The 21,966-nt window shown below is 37.0% G+C and overlaps 1 protein-coding gene across 1 annotated transcript; it reads left to right on the plus strand.

Annotated features, from left to right (window-relative positions):
- The first annotated feature begins 300 nt into the window (after positions 1-300).
- LOC135721580 (olfactomedin-like protein 2A) lies at positions 301-20,509 on the plus strand. The gene is made up of 8 exons (XM_065243928.2): positions 301-398; positions 7,105-7,365; positions 8,588-8,695; positions 9,366-9,554; positions 10,336-10,594; positions 13,918-14,151; positions 14,759-14,944; positions 17,318-20,509. The coding sequence occupies exons 1-8, from the start codon at positions 330-332 to the stop codon at positions 17,929-17,931; spliced, it is 1,920 nt and encodes a 639-aa protein (XP_065100000.1). The 5' UTR covers positions 301-329; the 3' UTR covers positions 17,932-20,509.
- The last annotated feature ends 1,457 nt before the right edge of the window (positions 20,510-21,966 follow it).

Raw genomic sequence — 21,966 nt, forward strand, 5'->3', positions numbered from 1 at the left:
GACAAGTTTTACATTAAAATCATGCATTTACGCCAAGCCTAAATCGTATTATTTTTTTCAATATACGAATATTAAATCTATGTTGTAGCTTTATATTAGGCTACATTTAATTTCATGGTTTTTCGGATTTACATCTACATTTAACCTAATTATATATGTCTATATCAAACAGCATAAGTGATTATTTATCATATTTGTATTGCTAATCCAGTGGATAGGGGCGGAGAGAGAGAGAGAGAGAGAGAGAGAGAGAGAGAGAGAGAGAGAGAGAGAGAGAGAGAGAGAGAGAGATGGATCAGTCACACCGAGGATCGTCATAAAGCGGCGAGATGTGGAGGATAGTGGAGCTCGTGGCTTGTTTGCTGATGATGTCCAGTCATGTATCATCTCAAAGCAAGGTAAGAAATGATACAAGTTTATGTTTTATTCATGCATATGAATAATATGGTGCACGTGTTAAAAAGCGCGCTATAACTTAATTTTTGTGCAGAACCATGAACTAATGTTATCTCATTTCAAGATGTTCAAGCTTATTTAGTCATTGAATTATCAAGCAACAATACTGTCATATTTATTCTAAATCAAGTTATTTTATTCAAAATTACATACTAGACACAGACTTTCATGTACTATGTATTTTCTAAATATAAGTTGTATTCAAAAGAAACGACATGCATGCAAAAGTAGGCTATATTTGTTATCAGTTATAAAGTTGTATCTCTGGATCGGGTTGGTTTTCAGGAATTTTTCACTCCAGATGAAAGCGGATATATTTGGTATTTGTCTTTCTTTGTTAGTTGAAATTATTATTCGCGCATTGAAAGCACTAGAGGAAAGTACGCACGAAACGCGCCACTGGCACGCATTCAAAGCGCTTCTGTTCGCACATGGAAACGTCAGTCTAAAAATCACAGGTGCACAGTCCTGTTTCTACCTTCAGGAAAGGGATGAACCGATGTAGAAATGTTAGGCCGAGTGATTTAACGAACTCTTTACTGTTAGGAGTGTATTAAATATAAATTATTAGATATAATATGCTACAATAAAAAATATTACTGCATTATTATACGCTTGGAATTTAAATAGTAAATAAAGTTGTATTTTTAAAAATGTGTTAATGCATAGCATCTAACAATGAACAAAATGTCTAATGCTATTCATAATCTCAGTTCATTTCAGCATTTACTAATACATTGTTAAAATCAAAAGTGGTAACTGTTAAAATTAATTATTGCACAATGAACTAACATAAACAATCATATATAAAAAAAAATGCTGAAAAACTAAATTTACCTACTTTTAAGTGTTTGAAGTTTCTCCTAAAGCTCAACAAATTACACCTTTTTTCTTCACACAAAAGCTCTTATAAAGTGAATATCTATAGTATAGTAGGCCTATAGATCATTTTGTTTTAGAAAAATGTGATAAGAAAGGTTTTGATATTTTTTGATTGCAGACAGACCTACCTGAGCATAGTTTGGCATTACTGAGAAATTTTCTTAAACTTGAGGGTAATTCTTAAGAGAAAATCTTAGTATCAGGTTGTTGTCTAGAACAAGACAAGACATTTTTCTTTCCTGAACATGCCTGTTATTTTCAGATATACAGTACCAAAATATTTTGAGTAGCTCACATGACAGGTGTTATTGATTAGAGTTGGAACTGAACTCTAAAGTAAGATTGATATCTACATCATAAATTTAAGTAAGAGATCACTGCTGTCCCAAATATTTCCAGTATGCTAGGCTTGACATTGGCTTTTTAATCCATCATTTAGATTTGTAGCATCCACCCATGATCACATCTAGTCCAAACTTAAAACAGACAAACACAGAATTTCAACATCATTTTTCACACTGCCTCCTATGAGAGTTGTTTCCCCTTCATAGCACGCTTTCACTGAGGCCTGCTGTGACGGACAGATAAAAGCTCCTTCGGGATGATGTGTGCACGGTCAAAGTCACTTCAGATAAAACGGTTGATTTGGCGAGAATAAAACCAGATGAGAAACCGACACCAAGCCCATCAGGACCTATCAGGACCCGCACTAATCACAGGTCACGGCTCATAGATGAAGCACATGGGGAGGAACGGGTCCCCAATCTGGGCCCCACTGTTCAATTCTCTTTTTGATAAATACGCAGAATAAAAGGTATAAAAGGTTTGTGGGGTCTAAATTCCACAAGTCTTGAGTTTAGTGTGACACTGATAAAATGATTTGCATGAGCTAACATTAATAAGTAGGCCAGTCCAAATAAAGAGCTCCACTCTAAGAAAATAGAGAGTAAGAGTAGGAAAGGGATGAGAAGGATTTGGAAAAAGATGGAGTTCATAGAAAACTTTACGTGCTTCTAGTTTTTAACAAGCTCTTGGAAGGAGATCAAACATTGATATGCAGCTATAGTGCTAATTATTTCAGATGAAAGTGAATGGACAAACAGCCAGTTCAATTCCTCACCAGGGATTACAGAGGATTTAACCTTTAAAAAATAGGATTACTTTCTCCTTCCCACTCTTCTTTGTATTGTTCTTTTCTGCTTTCCTTTCCACTCCTTTCAATTCCATTACTTTCCATTCCATATCATACCATTCCATACTTTTCCATTCCATACCTTTCCATTCCTTTCCATTTCATACATTTACATTCCATACCTTTCTATTCATTTCCATTCCATACCTTTGCATTCCATACCTTTCCATTCCATACCATACCTTTCCATTCCATACCTTTCCATTCAAAACCTTTCCATTTAATACCTTTCCATTCCATACCTTTCCATTCTTTTCAATTCCATATCTTTACATTCCTTTCCATACCATACCATTCCATACCTTTCCATTCCATTGCTTTCCACTCCTTTCAATTCCATTCTTTTTCATTTCATATCTTTCCATTTTATACCTTTCCATTTCATACTTTTCCATACCTTTCCATTCCTCTTCTCCTCTCTTCCATACCTTTCCTTTCCTTTCCATTCAATACCTTTCCATTTAATACCATACCATTCCATACCTTTCCATTCCATTGCTTTCCACTCCTTTCAATTCCATTCCTTTCCATTCCATACCTTTCCATTCAGTTCCATTTCATACCTTTACATTCCATACTTTTCCATTCCTTTCCATTCCATTCCATACCTTTCCATTCCTTTTCTTTCCATTCCATACCTTTTCATTCTTTTCCATTTCATACCTTTCCATTTCATACTTTTCCATACCTTTCCATTCTTCCTTCCTCTCGTCTCCTTTCCTCTCCTCTCCTCTCCTCTCCTCTCCTCTCCTCTCCTCTCCTCTCCTCTCCTCTCCTCTCTTGAAGAGTTAAAGTTCAGTAACACACATTTTGTCAGCTGCTCGGTGGGTTTATCTGTGCAAGTATGTGAGCCACAAAGGGTTTGAGATGCAGAACGCTTGACTCTGGCCAGTGTTGATTTTGATAATCCTGCACCTGTGCCTGGTGGTTAGTTGCTATGAAAACAGTAAGGGCGTATGTTCATGAGAGAAAATACCATGATGTTTAAGCCTTTACAGTAATGTCAGCAACAAAAGATATGGGAAGCATTTATTTTGCGGATCTATGCACATTTTAATAGATGCTGTCCATAAATAAAATGCTGTAATAAAACTTCAGCAATATTTAAATTTTTGCCTTTGGCAGATGCTTCTTTACAAGCGACCTTGTATGTATTTAAGCTATGGTGATTTATCAGTATGTTTGCTCCTTTGAATTCAAACCTTGACCTTTGAATGCACTGCTTTACTAGTTGAACTATAGGAACATTATAATATGCCTGTAATATTATCTGTAATGTAATTACTTGTGTTTATTAAGTAATGTATAAACATGTGCCTGCAGTGGAAATATCAGAATAGATATGCTTATTTTAGCACAACACAGCTGACACTTGCTCCCTGTTTGTTTGGCTTGGAGACCGAAGTTGCTATATTAAACATTCCAAATAAAATCTGGGAATTGGGAAAAGAAATGACTGGAGAGAGCACATCCTTGTGCCAGGCTGATTTATTTGGGCCACTTATGTGTCAGTGAACCTCAGAAAGATGGAAATGCACATAACCAAAAGTAATATGGGCAGTAGTGAAAGATAAAAGCATGCATGGATGTTGAGTTCACACTATGAAACTATATTGCTGCAATGTATCATTCCTTTATAATAAATGCACATAATTCACACCAACATAACACACACACACACACACACACACACACACACACACACACACACACACACACACACACACACACACACACACACACACACACACACACACACACAATCAGACATGCGGATCAAGATAAGAGATTGTTCTCACGATTTAAGTTAGGGTTGGCAGGGTGTGAAGTTCTGGGTGTGTTTCACTGGTCTTTTGAGAAGGATTACTGAAAAGGATGTAAGAAATCTAAGCTGTTGAACTTTCATGTACACATATTTTACACCTGCAAGATTTTTAAAGCATTCATAACACAAGCTGTTTCTGCGTATCTGATGTTAATCTGGAGTACCTATAATATTACATCCTTCATATCTCCGAAGAGTCTTTAGTTTTATCAGATTTACAAAAGACAGATAAGCTTTACCGATTCTTTCCGATAACTTAAGAAGGAGTTACGAACTGCGGGAGGAGCGAGTCATGCAACACTTTATACAACACTGACTGGATATCTAAAAATTCTTAAATTAAGATGCTTTTTCTTGGTGAGCAAAACGACCCAAGAAAATAAGTCTAGCTTTTAGACCAAAAATATCAAATGTGAGTGATTTTGTGCATAAAACAAACAAAAAAATCTGCCAATGGGAAAAGCTCGTATGGCGGTATGACGAGCATAAAGTGGTCCATGGAGGGAAGCTTACGGAGAACTTCGAAGTGAGAACCGGGGTTCGTCAGGGATGCCTGCTCTCGCCCTTTCTCTTCTTGCTAGCCATTGATTGGATAATGAAGACTACAACGGAACATACAAAAACAGGAATCCAGTGGACACCATTTACACAACTCGACGACCTGGATTTTGCGGATGATTTGGCCTTGCTATCCCACACCCGACAGCAGATGCAAGACAAGATAAATAGCATAGCTGCCACCTCCGCTCAAGTAGGTCTGAACATCAATAAACATAAGACAAAGATCCTCAAGGTAAATAACATCAAAAACGACCCAGTCCTGTTGGACGGAGAAGCGCTAGAAGAAGTAGAGGCCTTCACCTACCTGGGCAGTGTCATCGATAAGCAGGGTGGAACAGACGCCGACGTCAAGGCACGAATACGTAAAGCAAGAGCAGCCTTCCTACAGCTGAGGAACATCTGGAGCTCGAAGGAACTGGGCCTAAGGACAAAGGTCAGGCTGTTCAATACCAATGTCAAGACCGTCCTTCTCTATGGTGCAGAGACATGGAGGAAAACAGTGGCGACGACGAAGAAAGTTCAGACCTTTATCAATTCCTGTATGCGAAAAATCCTCCTGATCCGCTGGCCAAATACCATCAGCAACCATGACCTTTGGCAAAAAAACAATCAGCTTCCTGCAGAAGATGAGATCCTAAAACGACGCTGGAGATGGATTGGCCATACGCTCCGCAAGCCAGCTTCCAGTATCACCAGGCAAGCACTCAACTGGAACCCCCCAGGAAAGAGAAAAAGAGGAAGGCCGAGAAATACATGGCGCCAAGATTTGGTAGCTGATACCAAAGAATTTGGATATACCTGGAGTCAGCTGGAGAGAAAAGCCCAATGCCTGGAGAGCTCTTGTCGGCGGCCTATGCCCCAGGAGGGGTAGCAGGCATAAGTAAGTAAGTAATGGGGAAATTTGTCTTGAATTTATTTTGAATTTAGTGTTTAAGAAAAATGTTCATGAGTTTTTTGCTTACTCCATTGGCAGATTTTTTTGCTGGTTTTATGCACAAAAGCACTTAAATTTGATATTTTTGGTCTAAAAACTAAACTTATTTTCTTGGGTCGTTTTGCTCATCAAGAAAAAGGAAAAATAATTTTTTTGCAGTGTACTAGGACCTTTTTAAAGGGTACAGCCCCAGTGACAGCTTCGGACCATTATATGTAAATAAATTTGACAGTGTATATTGAATACACTTTAGGTTGCTTTGTCTTACAAATGTATATTATGTAATAGTAGTTGTCAAAATAAACTTTCTAAAGTTGTATTCGTTGTGGAAACTGGCAAATGTGTTTTATTCAGTCTGTGATGTGAATCAAAGTCTATTCGTTACACACGTCAATATAAGACAACTGGATTTTATGGACACGCCCTGTATGATGTATTTTCTCTTCTCAGGGGTCAAAGTTAACTGCATTTAAACCATCTGCTTGCTTTTCATTCAGTCCATTGAGAATAACAGCGTAGGGATTGATGAACTGTAACTCATAGCAGAAGCTCAACTGTGCAAGAAACAGATTTTTTTGTGACAGATTTACGCATGTGTACTTTATTTTGTTAGGTGTTTATTTAAACAGATTTGTTAGATTAGTTAAAATGTCAATTACACTTGATCTTATTTACAGTCTTAATAAACGTTCTTGGCACCAAATGTTTTCCTTTCTTTAAATCAAAATGTAATAACTACCAAATCTCACTTTTTTGGCTGCCTTTATCACAAATCTTGTTTTCAACATCCATTCTAACTCTTTACCCATAAATATGTCACATACTGAATTAAAATGTTTTGCGAAATTAAAGTTAAGAGGTACTATTTGTAATAAAGGTTTGCCTTTACATTATTACCATCAGAAGTAAATTGGCCACATGACATGACACTAATGAAATTATATTAATTGTGTAATGATGGACATGTGGTGTTGTGTGGGGGTAAAGGTCACAGGTCACTGGTCTTTAGTAGTAAGTAGTTTGTAGTCACTGCCCTCGTGACCTCTCGACCTTTAACTTTAATTTCATGGAATGTGAGGGCGACAACTCGGGTAAATAACGCTGATCAATAAACAGGTCGGAGGTTAACCCGAGACTATCCTTCATTAGAATAAAAGCATTTTGATATATGCATCCACAAAGCAATAGACAAAATTGTAATTAAATTAGGTTATACGGTCACAGAGTCATGACATCATGAAATTTCTTTTCCAGATCTTTGGGGAGGAGCAGGTCCGAATGACATCGGAGGGGTCCGACTGCCGCTGTAAGTGTATCATGCGACCTCTGACCCGGGATGCGTGTGCACGCTTGAAAACGGGAAGCGTGCGCGTGGAGGATTTCTACACGGTTGAAACAGTGAGTTCTGGAGCCGACTGTAAATGTTCCTGCACGGCTCCGCCCTCTTCGCTCAACCCCTGCGAGAACGAATGGAAGATGGAAAAACTCAAGAAACAGGCACCGCAACTGCTCAAGGTAAATCAAATTAACTGTTTACATGTTTACATTAACTATTTGATTTCATGCTGTAGTTGTTGCATAGCAACCATAGTTTAACGCTAGTGTATGTACACTGTAAGAAAATCGTCCCTAGCCATCACTGATATAGCACACATTTGCACACGAGGGAACATGAATAAAAAAAGCCTTACACGGATGAATTCTTATACACAGTGCAATATTCCATTAAAAAATAAGAATTGTCAGTTTTGATTTCATGGGGACTTTAACTTATCTGATGCATGCATGTGTGCACGTGCTCACAATTGCATTTCTTAGCATCCGTCCTGTTTTCTTTCCACCTTCTTCCTGTCTGCTTCAACTGCAGAGTGAAAGTATTATTATTGGCCAGAAGCCCTTTTAACAGTAGTTTAAAAGGATGTTTTAATATTAATACTGCAAACATTTGCCGACCTTCTGCTTAGCTCCAAACATGTGGCTTTGTTTTGAACCCGCTGCAGTCCTTCATCTCTGCTGACGGTACACGAGGTTGTAAATCAAGATGCTGTTCAGGCTGTTACACGATTGAAAAAACAACATGTGTCAACAATAAGTGTATGAGCAATTTATTCACAAACAGTCAAGGTGGAAATCTTATGCAATTTGACTTATTAATCTGAGCTGGTTTATGTCAAACACTTGAAAACCACCCCATTGCACCTTAGCATGGGCAACATTTTTAAAAGACAATTTTATATTTTATTTATATTAAAGGTGCATTTCGTAAATTTTAGCGGCATCTAGTGGTGAGGTTGCGAATTGCAACCAACGGCTTAGTCCACTGCTCACCCCTTGCTTTTGAAACGCATAGAGAAGCTACGGTAGCCGCCATCGGACAAACTTTTCATTGTTGGAGACAACAGAAAAAATTTGTCAGTTAAGGGCTTCTGTAGAAAAATGGTGGCACAAAATGGCTACTTCAATGTAAGGGGACCCCCGGTGTATGTAGATAAAAAGGTCTCGTTCTAAGGTAATAAACACATAACGGTTCATTATGAAAGGTCTTTATACACCCCTGATAATATAGTTATATATATTATTTAGCATTTCTGTCAAGAGATCCTTCTAAAAAGTACACACTGCACCTTTAAGTCAATTTCGTTGCTGTCAATCATCATTTCAGATTGAAAATGAAAGAAACACGTCTAGTTGCGTTAGGAAATTATGTATAAATGTGACTCTTTGTGTGTGTTCACAGCTGCAGTCCATGGTGGACCTTCTGGAGGGAACTCTCTTCAGTATGGACCTTCTAAAAGTTCACTCATATATCAACAAGGTGGTGTCTCAGATGAACAACCTGGAGGATGTAAGTGTGTGTGTGTGAGAAAGAGATTTACATTTACATGAAGGCAGACACTTTTATCCAAAGCCACTTACAGTGCATTCAAACCATGCATTTTATAGCAATTGTGTTCCCTGGGGATCGAACCCAAAACCTTTGCGCTGCAAACGTACAGTAATGCTGCCTAAGCGACAGGATTATAGTGTGATATGAGACGGAAATGCTGAGTGCGTGTGAGCGGGCTCATATGAGCAGTGGCTGGATTTAACTGGACTCATGACATTCTGTGGTTACCCACAATGGTTTGGCTCCAAGTATTGTCCATTATAGCTTAGCTTTGGCTTGTGGGATGGGAAAAATAATAAATGTTTGAGCATCTGTATGTGAATCGATGGAAATAGCCAACAGAAGAAAACCACAATCTTGTTATCGTCAAACTTATATCCACTTTGTTTTTATTTCCAATTAAGTTTTGTTGGTTATTGGGTAAAATTGGGCTGAAATTACTTTTTACTGCATGTGTTAACTGGGTCATTATGAAACGTAATATCTCATTAAAATGCTCTTATTTTTTATCAAATGTATTATGGTTTTAGTTTTATACTAAATAATAGTTTTCGCAATAACAATTTGAGTGATTTAGAAATTAAAATTAATTTGTTTAAAATGTTTAAAAGCTGCATATCTCATCCAGATGATCAAGACGAACCTCTCACGGGAAAATGACTTCGTAAGAGACAGCGTTGCAACTCTGACCAATCAGCTTCGCCAGTATGAGAACCACTCTGACATCATGATGAGCATAAAGAAGGAACTGTCCAATCTGGGCCATCAGCTTTCGCATAAAGACTCCGCCCCCTCAGGCCCAAAGAGCAAAGCACAGGTGAAGCATAAAACCTTTAGGTTTTGATCCAATGTTGCAATGAAACATTTTCACAACAGAGGAAGTTGTTTGTGCATTATATTAACTCATTCCCTGCCACCTTTTTTTTTTTTAAAGTTGCCCGCCAGCATTTTTTTTTCACAAAATGCCTTCCATGAAAATGGAAGAAGGGGGGGACGTTTCATCCTATCTATATTTTTTTCTTTGCTTATAAACTTTTATCACGCTGATGTAAATTTAAATGTTTGTTTTTAAAACAAGTTTGTTTTTAGTTCGTTATTTAATGATATAAAAACGGTGGTGTCATGTCATGATTGACAGCTGTGATATCGTGTGGCATTCTGCGAGAGCGAGGGCGGGGTCTTGATTTCGCGGCTTTACTTCCTGCTCACTACTCCGCATGACTGGTCCCGAAATTGCTACTGCGCAGACTCAAGACCCAAGATGTCAGCACCATTTCGGGACACTGGCGGCTTCACTTTTCACCAATGGAAGAGAGCGAACAGGCGTCGTCCATATTTTTTTACAGTCTATGATTAAAACATACACAGAGTTTAAAATTAGTAAATTTTTTTGCTTCAGTTTTTTATAAATTGGGTAAGTGCGCCATCTAGTAGTTAATTGCGGTATTACAGAAAACCTTAAAAACTCATCAGCAACATGTGTTTATGCAAATATTTTTCTTAATTAACTTGTTAATGGCGGGGAATGAGTTAATTATGGAGTGCGTACTTAGGACCTGCAATGTTAGTTGAGTTTGCTATGTGTTGTGTGTTTCCAGGACACAGTAGGGTTAAATATTAAAGATGTTTCAAAGTTTCCTGCCAAAAAGCCTGAGAAAGTGAAACCACCACCTAAACAAGCGAAGGAACAACCAGTTAGGCCAAAGAAAGAGACGAGTAAACCCATCAAATCCAGTAAAGGAGAGCAAACAGAACTGAGCAGTAAAGGCAAACCCTCACAAAACCAGCCGGGCGTCATCCGAGGCATCACATACTACAAAGCCAAAACCGATGAGGAGAGCAGCCAAAATGATAGAGGTAAGACACACACACACCTTAAAAATTAAGAGATTTAAAGTGGAAGTCATACTTGTGGAGACAATCTTTAATCTCTCATGAATGATATTAGGGTGACCATACGCCCCATTCTTTCCAGACACGTCCTGGCCAGGATTTCGGGTGTGTCTTCTGTATTTGTTGACTGCATACGTCATCGAAGTTTATTATTTTAGGTTCTATTACATTTTAATGGAAGAATGAAACTACGATTGTATGTCGTATGTCGTTTTAAACTGAAATGTGAGAACCTTGAAGATGTCTTCCAAAAGATGCACCCTGAAATCCTGGCCAGGACTTGTCTGGGAATAATGGCACAGATGGTTACCCTAATGATATGGACTAATAAATGTGTAATCCTCATGTGGAGGTGCTTTTCGTGACATTTACAAGTAATTTCCACGTTAAAATGGGAAATCTGTAGATTTTAAAAAGCAACCAGAACATCTGGAGACCAGAATGTTGTATCAAACCACTTCAGCAATGTACACATCTTAATAATAAAAAATAACCTTCCTCTTCTTATCCAAAAGTATGGACATTTTTATAAGTGAATAAAGACATCTTGTGTCGTTAAGAGACATTTTTCTTTGGAAAATAATTTTAAAACATTTGTCCACAACACACACAAACATTTTCCAAAGAAAAGCTGTTTCCCTTTCGTTTCCTTTAGAAGCACAGCTGCTTGCATTCATGCCAATTCAGACTCAAATATATTCGTACTCTTAGATTTGATTAGATTTGACAAGCACACATACACACTATCACGAGCAAGGTCACACGTGTTGTGTACACAAATATACACACATAAAGTCAAACTATTCCCTTTGTGTCTCAAAGAAAGTGAGAGTTGGTATGATACAGACTTCTTTAATTGGATACAGTAATACACCTGCTCTTTTATAATGAAGTGTGAGTAAAATGTTAAAATGTTTAAGAGCAAAATATAATGCATGAGTGAGAGTGAGTCACCTGTCTTACATTATTATTCACACTAACACACATATGTGATTCAGAATTTTTCTGCACATAAATCTGACAGCAGAAACAAACATATTACATGCAGATGTTTTTTCTGTCTTGGTGTGGACTTCTGTTTATTCTGTTGGTTGTATATTGAACATTTATTATTATTATCACGCAAACCTTAATGCCTTTTCACGTTTATTTGACATTTAGTATATTTACAAAGACACTTCCCTCATGGGACTCTACTTGCGATGTAATGTAAGCAACACGCAAACGTTTACTTGCCGTTGCTATTTGCTTTATTTATGACTCATTTTTCCAACTAAGGATGTTCCCAAATGTTCGCGAAGGGAGGTTTTGTTCAGATGTAGCTCACTTTTGGGGATCATTCTGTACAATAGCCAAGTATGTAAGACACACGCACAGACCAGTACAGACCCGGCATCTTACTTTAGCCAACACACATGCAGAAGTTCACAAACATTTATTTATAAGTATTTTTACACAGAAGTCTAAAGTTTAATCATATTGGCATTTTTTTGTGATGAGTATATCATTTAAAATTGTTTAACTTAAAGGAATAGTTCACCCGAAAATAAGTCCGTCATCATTTACTGTACTAACCTGCAAGTTGTTTCAAACCTGTATACACACTGAAAAAAAAGAAAAAAAAATCGGTTGCACATGATTAAATTAGGTTTTTAAAATGAAATTAACATGGTTAATAATTAAATGATTTTCATTTTACGAAAACTTAATTCAATCATGTTGCACTGGTGTACATAATTAAATTAATTAGATCCAACAATTTTTTTAAGAAAAATCATTTAAAGAAAACTTAATTCAATCATGTGCAACCAGAGATTTATTTCAGTGCATTTTTTTTTTGCTGAACACAAAGGAAAGTATTTGTTACCAAACCCGGAAACATGAGCACCATTAACTTCCATAGAAAGAAAAATACTATGGAAGTCAATATTCAATAACAATTGAATTACAAACATTGCTAAAATATCTTCCTTTGTGTCCCACAGAACAAAGAATTTCATGTGAGTAAATGATGACAAAATATTTATTTTTGGGCAAATTATCTCTTTAATTTGCTAAGTTTAAGCAATGTAAAAACGTATTGATATGACTTGCTTGGTTACCTTTTTTTCAGCAAAAATAAACACACAAACACATTTTTTTATGCACACAATGAGTGTCTTTGTCATAGAGATTTGATCTGGATCTTGGCTCTCTTATCCAGCACTCAGTCTAACAGGATACAAGTGTAAGACGCCAGCATACCGTCCAAACACCTTCAGCCAACACACACTCATTAGTTTTACTTTTTGAAAAATGTGACACTCATATCAGCCTGAGAGGATACACAAAATCCAGCCAAATGTCTAGATTCAACAGTGTTTCCTTTCATTTGGGTATTCGCACTCATTTCCTGATGAAGACAGTGTTTGATGTTTGTTAATGTCCCTCCGTTGACAGTCTGTGTAATAATTGCTTTATATCCCTACTGAAAAATCCAGCTAACACCAGCATAAGTTGGTAGCTGGTTTTAGCTGGTTTAAGGTCGCAGTTCCTCCCACTTAGCAGTGGCGGCTGGTGACGCCTCATCCGAGGGGCGCAAATTCAAAATATGTTTGGGGTGTCGTGTCACGTGTGTTGCTTGTGTTTTCAAAATATGTGTTTGTTGCGTCATGTGAACCATGTGCATGACGTGTTTTGTCAAAATAAGTGCCTGCTGCACACGCGTCAAAACCGTTTATGATAAAAGAGACGTTCACTTTCACAAAATACACGCAAGACATTCCCTTAACTTTAAACTCTGATTACGCATGAGATTATGCGAGTATCTGGCAAACGCGAGTGTCTCTTTTATTATAAACCCTTTTAGACGTGTCTGCAATAGGCACTTATTTTGACAAGACACGTGATGCACATAGGATCACTCGATGCGCAGAACACATATTTTGAAATTACGAACCACACACATGACGGTCTACTTACATGTTGTGACGAACTTTGCATCCTGACAACTCTTTCATTGAATAAAGTACACAATACTGTTTATTTGCTAAATGTTTAGTAAAAGAGACACTTAACCATAAAAAAATCTGCTGATTTGGAGTTGTTTGGGTTATGACATTTGATATTCATTTTTAAGAGGTTTGCAATTTACATATATTCAGACTTTATAGCAACCGTTCATCATCTAGGAACTCGCAAGCTAATGCACAGCAAAAAAGTATTCTGTATTTAATTATTTTGACATTTATTTCTAGGTTTGATTAAAATCCCAGATGCTCTATTTGTTTTCCCTGTATTTCTGTCAGGTAAAGAAAATCCTGATGAAACAGAAACTCTGCTAGAGGTAGATGAGAGCATCACACCACAAGTCAACTTAGCATCAGACATTATCATGACTTTACCCACGACAACGACCACCGTTTCCACGACAGCATCAACCCAGAGCACAACGACCAGCCGAACATTATACAGAGAGGAAAGACCGGCCCCAACCATTTCGCTTGTGCTGGACAACACCGGCAACAACACATACATTACAGGTACATGAAAACATCTACACGTAGACTTGCATTTATACAAGAAAATACTGCAGCAGTACCACAAAAAATCACTGTATTCACTGCAAATAGTAATATATAAAATAGTAATAGTTATACTTAATGTTTTAAGTTTGTGAAATATATTCAGTCTCTCAACCATCTGCATTGACCTAAAACTTTGACTATACTTTTTAAACTTATTGAATCCTTTATGCATATTGTAATGTGCACATTTACTGTATTTTGATATATCTTGAACTGCAGTAAGACAATGTTTAGACACAGTTTAAATCTTTTTAACTCTTTAAAACAGCAAAATGCAACACATCATGTGTATTCTTGAAACTGATAGAGCATAGCATTAGCAACACAAAGGTCAAAGGTTTGATTTCCCGGGAATACACATACTGATAAAAAGTAAAGCCTACCATAGAAGCACTATAAGATGCTTTAAATTAAGACATCTGAATTTAGTAATCCAATGCAGAAACGTATTATGCATGTCACAATATACCACATACAGTTTAAGACAAATCTACACATTATATTATCAGCTGTACTAGATGCATCATGGGGCATGTGGGCTAAAAATTGTTTTTATTGGCAGTTAAAGAGCCATATTGTGAAGGGACCCTGGCATCCATTGATCAGCCTGTCAAGCAGCACAGCTACGGAAGGAATGAAGGAGCTTGGATGAAGGATCCAGTCGCCAAGGACTCCAAAATCTACGTCACCAACTATTACTATGGCAACAACCTTGTGGAATTCCGGAACTTGGACAACTTTAAACAGGGTATGTGAGATAAATCTGCTCTGTAGAGACAAACAACCATATGAGCCCATAAACTCACATGACTTCCAGTTCAAAGCAAATGAATGTGCATTTATTGACTACAGCTGTTATACAGATGGACAGATAGACAGACAGATAGATAAACATATAGAAAGACAGACAGAGATATAGAACGATAGACATATAGAAAGACAGACAGACATATAGATATACAGACAGACAGATATACAGAAAGATAGACAGACATATAGACTGACATATAGATAGACATATAGACTGACAGACAGACAGACAAACTGACAGACAGACAGATAGACAGACATATAGACTGACATATAGACTGACATATACACTGACAGACAGACAGACAGAGAGACAGACAGACAGGCAGACAGACATATAGACTGACATATAGACGACATATAGACTGACATAGACAGACAGACAGACAGACAGATAGATAGATGAACTGGCAGACAGACATATAGACAGACAGATAGATGGATGGATGGATAGATAGACAGAGAGACAGACAGACAGATAGATGGATGGATGGATAGATATGCAGGCAGGTAGACAGACAGACAGATGGACAGGCAGACAGATGGACAGGCAGACAGACAGATAGATAGACAGACAGACATATAGACTGACATATAGACAGACATATAGACTGACAGACAGACAGAGAGAAAGACAGACAGATAGACAGACATATAGACAGACAAACAGATAGATAGATAGATAGATAGATAGATAGATAGATAGATAGATAGATAGATAGATAGATAGATAGATAGATAGATAGATGAACAGGCAGACAGACATATAGACAGACAGAGAGACAGACAGACAGATAGATGGATGGATGGATAGATGGATGGATAGAGAGACAGGCAGGTAGGCAGACAGATAGATAGACAGACATATAGACTGACATATAGACAGACATATAGACTGACTGACAGACAGACAGACAGACAGAGAGATAGACAGACAGATAGACAGACAGACAGGCAGACAGACATATAGACAGGCAGACAGACAGACAGACAGATAGATAAATGAACAGGCAGTCAGACATATAGACAGACAGACAGACAGATAGATGGATGGATGGATGGATGGATAGATAGATAGACAGGCAGGCAGGCAGACAGACAGACAGATAGATACATAGACAGACAGATAGATGGACAGGCAGACAAATAGACATACAGACAGACATATAGACAGACTGACAGATAGATATACAGACAGACATATAGACAGACAGACAGATAGATAGACAGAAAGATAGATGGACAGGCAGACAGACAGGAAGACATATAGACAGATATATAGATAGCTAGATAGACAGACAGACAGACAGACAGACAGATAGATAGATGGGTAGATAGACAGATATAGATTAACTGACACACAGACAGGTAGATGGGTAGATAGATAGACATGAATTGACAGATGGGTAGACAGACGGACGGGTAGGTCAATTTGTAGATAGACAGACATAGATTGGCTGACAGACAGACAGACAGATAGATAAATAGATAGATTCGACAGACATAAATTGATTGATAGACAGCTAGACAAATAGATAGACAGACAGACAAACAGATTGACGGGTACATAAACAAACATAAAGCATATGGGTAGATAGACAGACATGGATTGGTAAATGGGTAGATAGACGTAGATTGGCTGACAGACAGACATATAAATAGATAGACAGATAGACAGAAAGATAGATAGATAGATAAATTGATAGATAGATAGACAGAAAGACAGACAGACAGACAGACAGACAGACAGACAGATAGATAGATAGATAGATAGATAGATGGACAGACAGACAGACAGACAGACAGACGGACGGACAGATAGATAGAGACAGACATATAGACTGACATATAGACAGACATATAGAAAGACAGACAGACGGACGGACAGACAGACAGATAGATAGATAGATAGATGGGCAGACATATAGAAAGACAGACAGACAGATAGATAGTAGAGACAGACAGATAGATAGATAGATAGATAGATAGATAGATAGATAGATAGATAGATAGATAGATAGATAGATAGATAGATAGATAGATAGATAGATAGATAGATAGATAGATGGACAGACATATAGACAGACGGACAGACAGACAGATAGATAGATGGGCAGACATATAGAAAGACATATAGACAGACAGATAGATAGGAGAGACAGACAGATATATAAACAGACAGATAGATGGGCAGACAGATAGATGGGCAGGAAGATAGACAGACAGACATATAGACAGACAAATATTTGTGTTAATGTAGTAAAGAACAGTGCTGTGAAAATGTAATATTTTTGTCAAACTTTTCTTCTAGGTCGATGGAGTAATCTCTACAAGCTCCCTTATAACTGGATAGGAACGGGTCATGTTGTGTACAGAGGAGGTTTCTACTACAACCGCGCCTTCACGAAGAACATTATAAAATACGATCTCAAACAGCGCTACGTCGCAGCATGGTCTCAACTGCACGACGTCGTCTATGAAGACGCCACGCCGTGGAAGTGGAAAGGTCACTCCGATATTGACTTTGCGGTAGATGAGAGCGGACTCTGGGTCATCTACCCATCTGCCGACTACGATTACGCACAGGTGGAGGTCATCATCATCAGTAAGCTAGATCCCAACGACCTGTCGGTCAAAAAAGAGACCACGTGGAGGACGAGATTGAGGCGAAATTCTTTCGGCAACTGCTTTATAATATGTGGCGTCCTGTACGCCGTGGACATTTATAACCAGCGGGAAGGACAGGTTTCATATGCGTACGACACGCTTACCGGCGCTGATGCGTATCCACGGTTACCTTTTATAAATGAGTACGGGTTCACTACGCAGGTTGATTACAACCCTAAGGAGAAGGTTCTGTACGCTTGGGACAACGGGCATCAACTCACCTACAATGTCAACTTTGTTGAGCAAGAAAAGAAATGAACTCTGAAACGGCTCTGAAAGTGTTCTTCGCAGTTAAAGGTTCCATTTATTTTTTATCTTTATCCACTACGAAGAACCCTTGTGCGGATGTTAAAGAAACCATACAACAAAAAATGGTTATTCTATGGGGTGGGCATTCCTGGTCCTGGAGGGTCACTGTCCTGCAAAGTTTAGCTCCAACCCTTATCAAACACACCTAAATATTCTAATCTAAGGCTGCAGGATGATTTGGAAATTGCATTCAGGTGTTTGATTAGGGTTGGAGCTAAACTTTGCAGGACAGTGGGCCTCCAGGACCAGGAATGCCCACCCGTTTTATGCCAATGTGACGCACCTAAAAAGATTGGAATTAGGATCCAAATCTGCTAGCAATAATTCACATCCGTCTGTGTGTTTGATTATGATCGCCAGATTGGTTCTGGATAAAGATAGTTTTAGCATCTTATGTCCTCATGAACTTTAACTTATTCCGCGCAAGCCTTTTTTTTTTTAAAGTTGCCTGCCAGCATTTTTTGTGATTTTCACAAATGTTTCACAAAATGCCTTCTAGAAAAAATTTCTTGTAAAAACATATAAACATACAAATATATCAAATGAAAAAACAGACGCTCTGCTTTTAAACAAACAATAAACAACCAGACAAAACGGAAAAAAAAATTCATCCAATATTTCTATGCTTATAAACTCTTAAATATGGGTATCTTTCTTTAAAAAATAATTTTTTTTAACAAAAAGTTGAAATAATTTATATTATTATTATTTATGAAAAAATAATATTTTTTTTGAAGGAATTTTGTTAAAGATCAGATTAGGAATGATTATCAAAACATACACAGAGTGTACAATTAATAAATAATTTTGTTGCTTCAGTTTTTTATAAATTGGGTTAGTGGATCGCCATCTATTGGATAAGCGCGGTATTACAGATTAACATAAAAACTCATCAGGATAACTTTTTCCATGCAAATGTTTTCTCTTAATTGACGAGATAACTGGTCAATGGCGGAGAAAGAGTTAATAGACCTTTTGTGGAGATCATACAAGGACAAAGTTGATTACATAACATCACAGTAATTTGTTAAATGTGCAAGATTTGAGTGATTATGTGTTGTTAAGTGTTGTTTAACATTTCAACAGTTTTAAAGTTAATTCAGACTTGAAGCTAGGTGTAAAACACTATAAATGATGTGATCAATAAATCATGACAACATTGTTTTTACACTCCAATAAAATAAAATAAATAAATAAATAAAATAATGCTGGGTTTGGTTAAAAATGGATGAATTGAATCCATGCTAGGTTGTTTAAACTAGGGCTGTCAAAAGATTAATCGCGATTAATCACATCCAAAATAAAAGTTTGTGTTTACATAACATGTGTGTGTACTGTGTGTAAATATTATGTATATATAAATACACACACATTCATGTATATATTTAAGAAATATTTGCATTTATATACTGTATATACATTTATATTATATAAAAAATAAAAATATTTTATATATACATATAACCAATTTCTATATATACATGATTGTGTGTGTTTTTATATATAAATAATAATTATACACAGCACACACACACATGTTACGTAAACACCAACTTTTATTCTGGATGCAATTAATCACGATGAATCTTTTGATAGTCCTAGTTTTAACCCAAAATGCTTGGTTGTTTTAACCAATTTTTGGGGTAAAGACAAACATTTTCAGGGTTAATTTAACCCAACAACTGGGTTCGTTCATTTTTGACAACCTAGCATTTTCAGAGTGTATAATATTTTAACTTTTTTATAACGTATAGCATCTCATCATTTAAGTTTGTAAGCTGAAATACTTGTACAGCCTGTTTTATTACTTAATTTAAGGCAGCAATTTTTTTTGCAGTGTAGAAATTCGGTTGAGTTTGTTTTTAAAAAGTTTCCCTTACAACATTTTGACTTAAGAGCGAATCCCTCAATTTCTGTATAGTCACATTTTAAGTTAACAGTTTAAGAGCGTTGTGACGGTTTTCAGCTCATTTTTATTCAATCCTTCGCAATAACAAGTTCTGATGTTTTTATTTTATAAACATCACAAGCAATCAAGACACACCTGTAGGAATGTTTATGTCTATTCTCATCTTAAAAGCAGTCCAGAGAATGATTTACACGAGTTTTAAGCATGATATCATGAGAAAGGCGGTTGTGTGGTTATAAGGGAGCTGTGATGATGTTTGTCTCTAAATTATTATGTATGAAATGTTTATAACAAACAGGGTCATGCAGGGAAAGCCTCTGTAGTGCATGGATAGGGGTATGTATAAGTAATGCATTAACATTTTAACATTTTTATTGTTTCACATCCTTGTTCTTATTGTAAATAGCAGAATATTTTTTATTTGAAGTCGATTGAGTTTCAGAAACATCATCTTCTTAAAAGGAAGAGATTTTTGTACTCCGCTAATTCAGCATGTCTGATTTTAATAAAGTTTTAATTTGATTGTGTTAAATGTGCAATATTTCTAAATCCTCCGCTCCAAACATCCAGTGAGCTCCCTTTAGGCAGCTTTTTTAATAAATTCTCATTTGATTTTGATATATGTGCATTTCATATTGCATTATTTCTATAATATCATATGCATGAATAGTAAGCGTCCTCCGTAGGAAGCTTTTGAAACTCTCTGGTGTTTATGGCAGCTGTCACCTTCTGTAAATCATGCAGAATAATGCCTGTGGAGTACTGTTATTGAGATTAATTTGCAAAATCTGTAATCGGCAATTAATCAAACTTCAAATAAAGAGAATTAGGCATAGGATCAAACGTGCTTGAATGCATGGTTACAACTTCAGACTTTTTCAGATGTTACTCAGAACATAAATGAATAAACAGAGTTTGTTCTCATACTGTACACAGTTAACTTGGACACTCATTTGCATGCAGCTATACAAGCAAAATAACATCTACATTTATTTAAATATAACTTTAAATCTCAACACTTGTAACCCTAACCATTGGGATTATCCACTTTTTTGTTTACCTCGTGTTTAAAAGACACTTTGGATAAATGCAATAAATATATTTCTACTTGATCTATTCCTTACAGATAAATTGTGTTGGTGTAACATAATGGAAAAAGTTTCTATTCTTATATTTTTGTTTTGCTTAGAAACAACAATATTGTGTGTATTTGATAATACAATGTGCTCGCGTGGTTTATGGTTAAAAAACACATTATTTTCCACATACCGTACATTTTTGTAGCTCCAGATTTCACTCTCTTCTTGAAACGCATGGAACTGAAAAGCACTGTGTCCTGATTGGCCAGCTTATCTGTGCATTGTGATTGGCCTGAATACCTCTGACGTCAGCCGGAAATGTGACGCTTCTTACCATGTTTGAAAGATTTGATCACAATACAATGGTAACAGGAGTTAACTTACAGACGTCAGAAGCGTGAGGAATTATGATAATGTCGGTCTTGTCTACATCACCAATCCCAGGAAGTAAACTGTTGCCTACAATCCGTGTGTTTGTTGTAGTCCAAGAAAAGAGATTTACGTTGGAGACGATAACTCGCGTCATCATTTACTTTGGGTTTTGTACCTTTTGCATATCGTTAACATGTACTAATACACACTTACACGCCAAAGGAAATGTAAAAACATGAAACGGACAATAGGTGCTCTTTAAGATAATACCATGAAGCATGCAGTATATTCCTGAGATGCAAGATACATTGTCATGTGTTATTATTATTTAATGACCATCTCTTGTTTATCTTTTTCGTTCAACAGTGACAGTCCCTTCGGGTCCCCCATACGCAGTGGCGGCCAGTGACTTCTTTTTTCGAGGGTGCACGATGTGAAGTTCATCACAACATGTATGTAGCCCGTCATGTGTGTGGTTCGTAATTTCAAAATATGTGTTTGGCGCGTCAAGTGAACCTATGTTCGTCAAGTGAACCTATGTGCATCACGTGTCTTGTCTTGCGTGTATTTTGTGAACGTCTTTTTTATCATAAACGGTTTTGACGCGTGTGCAACAGGCACTTA

Source organism: Paramisgurnus dabryanus, chromosome 18 (genome assembly GCF_030506205.2).
Source record: "Paramisgurnus dabryanus chromosome 18, PD_genome_1.1, whole genome shotgun sequence".
In the NCBI taxonomy this organism is placed as follows: Eukaryota; Metazoa; Chordata; class Actinopteri; order Cypriniformes; family Cobitidae; genus Paramisgurnus; species Paramisgurnus dabryanus.